The sequence below is a fragment of the Octopus bimaculoides genome, chromosome 1, assembly GCF_001194135.2.
Source record: "Octopus bimaculoides isolate UCB-OBI-ISO-001 chromosome 1, ASM119413v2, whole genome shotgun sequence".
Lineage (NCBI taxonomy): Eukaryota > Metazoa > Mollusca > Cephalopoda > Octopoda > Octopodidae > Octopus > Octopus bimaculoides.
The window spans coordinates 96,893,452-96,901,423 of NC_068981.1; the positions used below are offsets into that span (position 1 = coordinate 96,893,452).

At 37.6% G+C, this 7,972-nt stretch overlaps 1 protein-coding gene across 2 annotated transcripts in view; it reads left to right on the plus strand.

Moving 5' to 3' along the window:
• LOC106879539 (T-box protein VegT-B) overlaps positions 1-7,972 on the plus strand; it is a 163,176-nt gene that overhangs the window by 129,084 nt on the left and 26,120 nt on the right. For both annotated transcript variants that reach the window (XM_052968471.1, XM_014929280.2), the window contains 2 exons: positions 4,728-4,874; positions 5,361-5,428. In XM_052968471.1, coding sequence (XP_052824431.1) covers positions 4,728-4,874; positions 5,361-5,428 — 215 coding nt within the window. The remainder of the gene's footprint in view (positions 1-4,727; positions 4,875-5,360; positions 5,429-7,972) is intronic.

A 7,972-nucleotide genomic window follows, 5' to 3' on the forward strand; every position in this document is an offset into this window, starting at 1 on the left:
ATATATACATATATACAAACAGAAAAACGAGAAAAAAAAATCAAGCAAACACGCATCATTTCAAAGCATCATGGGAGTCAGTAGGTTTAGACACAAGCAAACAACGCTCTCTATGAGTAAACAGTTGTATTACTGCGTAAACATTTATTACTGCGTTTCGACTCTTGTTTGCCGTCTTTTACTGAGTCTCCTGGGTAAATGTTTTTTACTGGTGTTAAGGAATAGAATTAAGCCGATTAGAATAGAAAAAAATGTTGGCAGAGAAGACAGATTTATTCAATAATAATTTAGGTTAGATTACATTTCATTTTTTTCTCATATTTCAGTCTCTACAACACAATTGACAACATCTGCGGCAGCCATCTTAATTTCGCTTTTTACCAACTTCCTTCCATCTTTTCTCCGCTGCCTGCTTTCATTTAACATCTCGTTTATTCTCACATAAAGCGATCAGTTATAGCAAATTCCTCACTTATTATTTACTATTCCCTCATATTTAAATCCGCATACCGTTCGCAATATTTGCTTATGTTCTTATTATTAATAGTATTAGGCGCAGGCGTGGCCGTGTCGTTAAGAAGCTTGCTTCCCAACCATGTAGTCTTGGGTTCAGTCCCACTGCGCTTACCTTGGACTAGTACCTTCTACTGTAGCCCAAAGTCTTCTGAGTCGATTCGGTTGACGGAATCTAAAAAAAGCCTGTCATATATGTATGTATATCATTATTCAGTTTATTTCAAGCTTTCTTGCCAATAGAGAAAGAACCGGTTTCTAACCTAGATCCAAGGTTCCTTCATTGGAATTTCAACATCAACAATAGGGTATGTATGTATGTACGTACGTATGTATGTATGTATGTATGTATGTATGCATGTACGTGTGCAGTTTTCTATGTTTTGCTTTATGTATGTATTCTCATGCATATAGTTGCATATATAGACATACTCATATATATTTAAATTATAAACTTCTGGAAAGTTTTACAGATTGTTACAGGTCCAGTGATGGATTAGATCTGTAGCCTTCGAACTAGCTTTCTTTTTCTGGTTTTCAGAAGCTTAATTTCTCAAGATTAGTATTTACATATCCCAGGGCCCTAATAATTACAGGTATAAATCTGAACTTGTAATCTGGATAGAGTAACTGCAGATTTCTCAATAATTCAGCATAGGTGTTCTCTTTTTCACTGATCTTCAGCTTTATGTTAACACCCACTGGGCCGCTAATTTCCACAACCGTGCACAGTTTCTCTTCTCTATTCCAAATCATTATATCAGGTCTGTTGCGCTTACATTTTATTGGGGTTTTCACTGGGACATTCCACCAGTACTCCCTCTTATTATGAGTGGCTTTGGCTTCTACCATACTGTGGGTTCTTATTTCTTTGTCCTCTGGATTACCCTTCCGACAGATTTCATTATAGAGTGTCCTAGCTACACCATGTCTTATCGGTAGATAATACGTGATGACATTTTCGGACAACTGCCTGTAATGTGGGTGATATTTTCGGTGTTAACTCCACAAAGTCTGCATCGGTTGTCATATTCTACTGCTTTTCTTACATTCCTGTCCCTTTTGTGCATCACCTGATGCACAAAATTTGGTTGATATTTTCTGTTCCTGGATTGCAAATGCATACCCTTCAAAGTCGGAGGTAGTAATCCGGCTATTGGTCCATGAGAGACTACTTCGATGATCAATGTTACTATCATCTCGGAGTTTTCTACTAACATGTCCATGCATAGTCTTCTGCTCATATAGGCTCATCCTTTCATCTGATGATACGTTGCGGTAGAGTCGTGTGACTTCTTTGAGCATATATTTAAGGTTATCAGACAAAGAATGTTGCTCAAGGAGCTGCCTTCCAAGTATTATGATGTTATCAGCCTCATGTATGCAAACTTGGTCAAGGGATACACTTCGACGCTTGGTGGTTAAAAGATGTTGCCGAAGGGATATGATACGGCATTCAAAGGCATTTTGGATCGATGTTAAGCCTCTGCCACCTTGTTTTCGTTTTAGGCAGAGGCGGTTTACGTCACTTTTGATGTGGAATTTATGCGTGTTTGTTAGTATTTTTCGGGTTTTCATATGAATGTCTCGGATTTCATCAAGCGTCCAATCAAGCAGCCCAAATGTTGGTATGAGTACTGCCATTGCAAACACGCTGTCAGCCACTGTTTTATTGAATGCAGAGAGTTCTAAGGTCCAAATTTTTTTTATTCGGCTGTAATATTCTTTAGTGACACGTGCTTTTTTGCAGGTGCCACTGTAAGATATATTCCTCGTCAGATATAGAGGAAACAGTCAAGTCATTGATGGAGATGTTGCTAGTCTGGTTCACAATTTTTCCCTTTTTCACAACCATATAACATTTATCCTGATCAAAATCCTACCCTACAGCCTTTGAGAATGTTGTAACTAGGTCAAGGCTCTTTTTCATTTCGTGCATATTCTTTGCATGAAGTATCATGTCATCCACGAAGAAACAGTGTGTAATTTTAGTATTTCTGTCTCTTTGTGAACCAGTGAGATATCCTTCAGACTTCCTTAATATGAATGACAAGGGGTTTACAGAAAGTATAAACAACAACACAGAGAGGCTGTCTCCTTGGAATATGCCTCTGCAATACTGTATTCTATCGGTCATAATACAGTCACTCTTTGTGTTTAATTTCAAGATGGTGGCCTACGATGAAGTCAGGTCAGCTATGGCTTTGACTATTCTCACTGGAACTTTAGCAAATTGAAGGGCTTCTAGCATCCATGAGTGAGGAACAGAATCAAATGCTTTCTTGTAGTCTAGTCACATTGAAACTAGGTTCCTCCTATGCTCTCGCACCTGACATCACGGTTTTGTTGATTAACAATTGCTCGGCACATCCTCAGACTCCCTTCTGTTGTGATAATGTTATTGGTTTCACAATGGTCCTGGTGGAAGAGGTTTAATCATGCTGTATACATTTTATACATTAAGTTCTGGCATGCAATTGGCCGGTAGTTTTTTGCCATGTGGGTGGCTCTGCATTTGAGGATCAATTTTGTCTCTGCCAGAGCTAACCAGTGTGGTACGCTACTGTTCCCATTGAGAGCTTGCTGGTACAGATTGATAAGATATGGTCGGTAGAAGGTTAGCTTTTTATACCAATATCCAACAATCAAGTCTCTCCCAGATGCTTTTCCATCCGGGTGTTTCTGGATGTTGCAAGACATGCAATGCTGTATGTCTTGAGCGTAACGCAGGAGCAATAACTTCTTCGGATTTCTTCCAGCCACAGAGCGTCTTGGTTAAATTCATTTTTTTCACTCCAGATTCTCCTCCACAAGGAGTCTATGTCTTCTCGTGAAGGATCTTCTGTGATGCTCACTACTCCTCCTCTCGTGTCTCTGTATACTGCTGCCTAGTTGCGGTTAAATTTTTGTTTATTGTTCTTCTCTCGGTTATTCTCTTCTGATGTCGGAGTTTTTCACTGACAGCTTTTAGCTCCTGCTTTAGGGTAATCAGTTTGCAAGTGAGTGTCCCCTTTTTGCTGTCTCCAAACATCATTTCTATCACCTTCTTTACTTTCTGTTGCTGGGACGTATAGTGATTTGCTTGTATGTATGTATGCATGTATGTATCTATGTATGTATGTGCGTATGTGTGTATGTATATATGTATATATGTATGTATGTATGTATGTATGTAGGTAGGTAGGTATGTAGGTAGGTAGGTAGGTAGGTAGGTAGGTATATATGTATGTATGTATGTATGTACCTATGGGTATGTGTCTGTGTCTATCCCCCACCAACGCTTGACAACCGGTTAATTAGCATAATTGGTGGTGGTGGTGGTGGTGATGGTGGTGGTGGTCTTGAAAGCAATGTTACTCTTGTGGCTCATGACTATGATTATGATAATATTGATATCGACAAAATCAGTACCTGGTGGTATTCCGGTTCTTTACGTTCTGAATTCAAATCCCTCTGAAATCAATTTTGCCTTTCATCCTTTCGCGATCGATAAAATAAAGTACCACTCAAGTACTGGAATCGATTATATTGAACAAGACACTCCCGCAAATTTCGGGCCCTGTGCCTATGCTAGGAGCAGTTACTATGGAGATTGGTGGATTAACAGAATTCCTAAAACGACATTTTTTTTTCTTTTCTGAATCTTTGTGTTCTGGGTTCAAATGCCACCGAGACTAACTTTTCCTTCTAACTCATCCTGGGTTCATATTCACCTTCACACATTTCATGCCTTGTGCGTATATTAGAAACCACTCCTCTCCCTTCTCCTCCCTTTCAACATCATCATTTTCATCATCATCTTCCTCACCATCATCATCAACAACAACAACAACAGCAGTAACAACAACAAAATCAACATGTATGTCTGCGCATGTGCGTGCCAGTATAAATGAAAGTTGTCCACAAGTGGAAGGTACATCAACAATAAACGAAAGTGAAGTTGAAGCCTTTAAACAATGTTGTTATTATTATTGTTGTTTTACCTACTCTTAAAATGACCGTGCTATTAATGTTTTATTCATTTAGGTTTTGTTCGTTCTTTTTTTTTTCGTTTTTTTTCGCCTTTTTTTTTCACGACAGTATATTACAATATAATGCGCATAAATCTTCCCACAGACAGATATATAGAGATAGACATACAACGATAATAACTTTTGCTCGCCCTGTCTCTCCTTCTTCCTCACATTCCCCTTTCCGCTTCCTTTCTTCTTCAGATTATTCTGAACTCCATGCACAAGTACCAACCAAGAGTTCACGTCGTACAGGCCAACGATGTATTCACTATGCGTTGGGGATCATTCTACACCTACGCCTTCGAGGAAACAAAATTTATTGCAGTGACAGCTTATCAGAACGAACAGGTAAAAAAAATACACACATCTCTGTCAACTACGCGTCAATCAATTATATTTATTCCTCCTTTATGTCTACAGCCATTGCCGATAGTTCGTCGAGTCTGTAAGGCAGGAAAAGGAGACTAGTAGTTTAGTGTTCATTGACATACATTATTATTTAATTTCTTGTCTGATGAATTTCTAAGAGGAAATTCCTTACATGTCAATCTAATATGTAAAACTTTGTAATTCTTATTAGCAAATGAAACACGTGTAATGGTGAACAAATATACCGAACCATTTCCAATTTCCTGCTTTGTTTTATATATATATATATATATATATATATATATATATATATATATATATACACATACATATGCGCACGCATGCGCACACAAATACATACATGCATGCATACATACATACACACATACATACATACATACATACATACATACATACACATACATATACATATGGTACTGATTTTGTTTTTTATAATCATTTCAGATAACACAACTAAAGATTGATAATAATCCATTCGCAAAAGGTTTTCGAGACAACGGAATGGGCAGACGGTAAGTACAACAACACAAATATTGAATCGGTGGATAAATATTTCAATGATCTCGACGTATGAAAGACAAAAATCTACCACGGGACATAAAAGCTAAACTACAATAAATATCCAAATTGGTTGTATGTAGGTATGTATGTATGTATATGTGTGTATGTATGTATGTATGTACATGTGTGTGCACGTGCGTTCGTGCATGCGTGCGTGCGTGTGCATATGTATGTATGTATGTATGTATGTGTGTGTGTGTGTGTGTGTGTGTGTGTGTGTGTGTGTGTGTGTGTGTGTGTGTGTGTGTGTGTGTGTGTGTGTGTGTGTATGCGCGTTGTGTCCTTGAGCATGACACTTTATTTCACGCTGTTCCAGTCCACTCACCTGGCAAAAATGAGTTCAAAGGGCCAGCCTTGTTACATTCTGTGTCACGCTGAATCTCCCTGAGAACTACGTTCAAAGTACACGTGTCTGTAGAGTGCTCAGCCACTTGCACGTTAATTTCACGGATCAACTGGAACCTTTGTCGTCGTAATCAACGGAGTGTCATGTATGCATGCATGTATGTATGTATGTAAGTATGTATGTATGTATGTATGTATGTATGCATGTATGTATGTATGTATGCATGTACATGGGTCTATAAAAATCTGCAAGACCTTCTTAAGATATAAAGGATGATGGTTGAAACAAGATATTTTCCTTCACAACCTTGCTACCAAAAAGGTAGCTCGTCAAAATTTACTCTAAACTAAAAAGAGAAAAAGAACATACATACACATACGCACACACACACATTGTCTCAAAGTTATAAAGCTATTTGTTAACGGTACATGCTTGAATTGGACTTATCAATGTACTACGGCTCAGTGAGTGTGCAATTATTAATTATACACACGTTTATACAGATGTCCGTTTCTCACTACATGTATTACAATATACGCATGTAAAATGTGAAATGTATATGAGTAAGCAGTTGTCGCAGTGAATATGCGTGTGTGTGAATATACGTGTTGGTGCGTGTGTGTGTGTTTGTGGTTATATAATGTGCATGTGTGTGTCCATATGTATATGTTTATGAGTAATTTCACGAGAAAAGACAGTTGTAGTTGAAATAGGAAAATGAGAAATTAAAAGAAAAAATGAAAATATTATAAACGAACATTTATACGCATGATCATTTCTGCACTTGCTTTTGTATTAAATGTTGAAGTGGTAATCTCGAAAACATGGGATTTTCAATCAAAGAAATAAACCAGCTAATCAACATGTGCATCTTTATTGTGTGTGTGTGTGTGTGTGTGTGTGTGTGTGTGTGTGTGTGTGTGTGTGTGTGTGTGTGTGTGTGTGTGTGTGTGTGTGTGTGTGTGTGTGTGTGTGTGTGTGTGCATATATATATATATGTGCATATACATATAGACATACATACATACATGCATATTATTCTAATGATCTGTTGCGGTTTAACATCCAAAATCAATTTGGAATATCCAATGTAGAGCTTTGAAATAACCACAATGATGAAATGTACGTCGAGAACAAATGCTATAAAATTAATTTTCTTATATGATATTATATTATATTATGTTATATTATATTTTACACACACACACACACACACACACACACACACACACACACACACACACACACACACACACACACACACACACACACACACACACACACACACACACGCACAAACACACACACACACACACACACACACACACATACATTTGCGCGCACGCATATGTGTGTGTGCTTGTATGTATATAATATTCACTAATACTACTTTTAACACTCATGTGGACTAAAACGTTTCTTATATTAGCTTTTACTCTGTCACAAACCAACAGAGGTAATATAAGTCCTTCCATATCAACTATATTTTATGTATTATCAAGCTAACCTGACAACATATACGATTACCAGGATAGAGCTATGACTAAATTAAACTTGAAATGCAAAGGAAAGTTTGACAGCCTGGTATCGAAATAGTAATGATTGGCTTAATTATGCATAAAATATTAGGCATTAAATTAGCATTCTTTTATAACGAATGGAAAATATTTACCTTTTTATATTCAACGAATAATATCTATAGTGAGAATCAACCTACCTTGCGGAGTTTCTGAAGAGCCATTGGCGAAGCAGGATGGATATATATATTGTCGGGCGAACGATTATGGATTATCTTCTTTTAGTCACCCTCAGACTTATCTTGGGGTACTTTATTCTAAGTGGTTGGAGGTTTTTTTCTCTTTGAATTTGTCCTGCCCTATATATATAGTGGCTGTGTGGTAAGTGTATATATATATATGTGTGTGTATGTGTGTGTTTGTGTGTCTGCCCCCTCCCCAACATCGCTTGACAACCGATGCTGGTGTGTTTACGTCCCCGTAACTTAGCGGTTCGGCAAAAGAGACCTGTAGAATAAGTACTAGGCTTACAAAGAATAAGTCCTGGGGTCGATTTGCTCGATTAAAGGCGGTGCTCCAGCATGGCCGCAGTCAAATAACTGAAACAAGTAAAAGAGTAAAAGAGTATATAA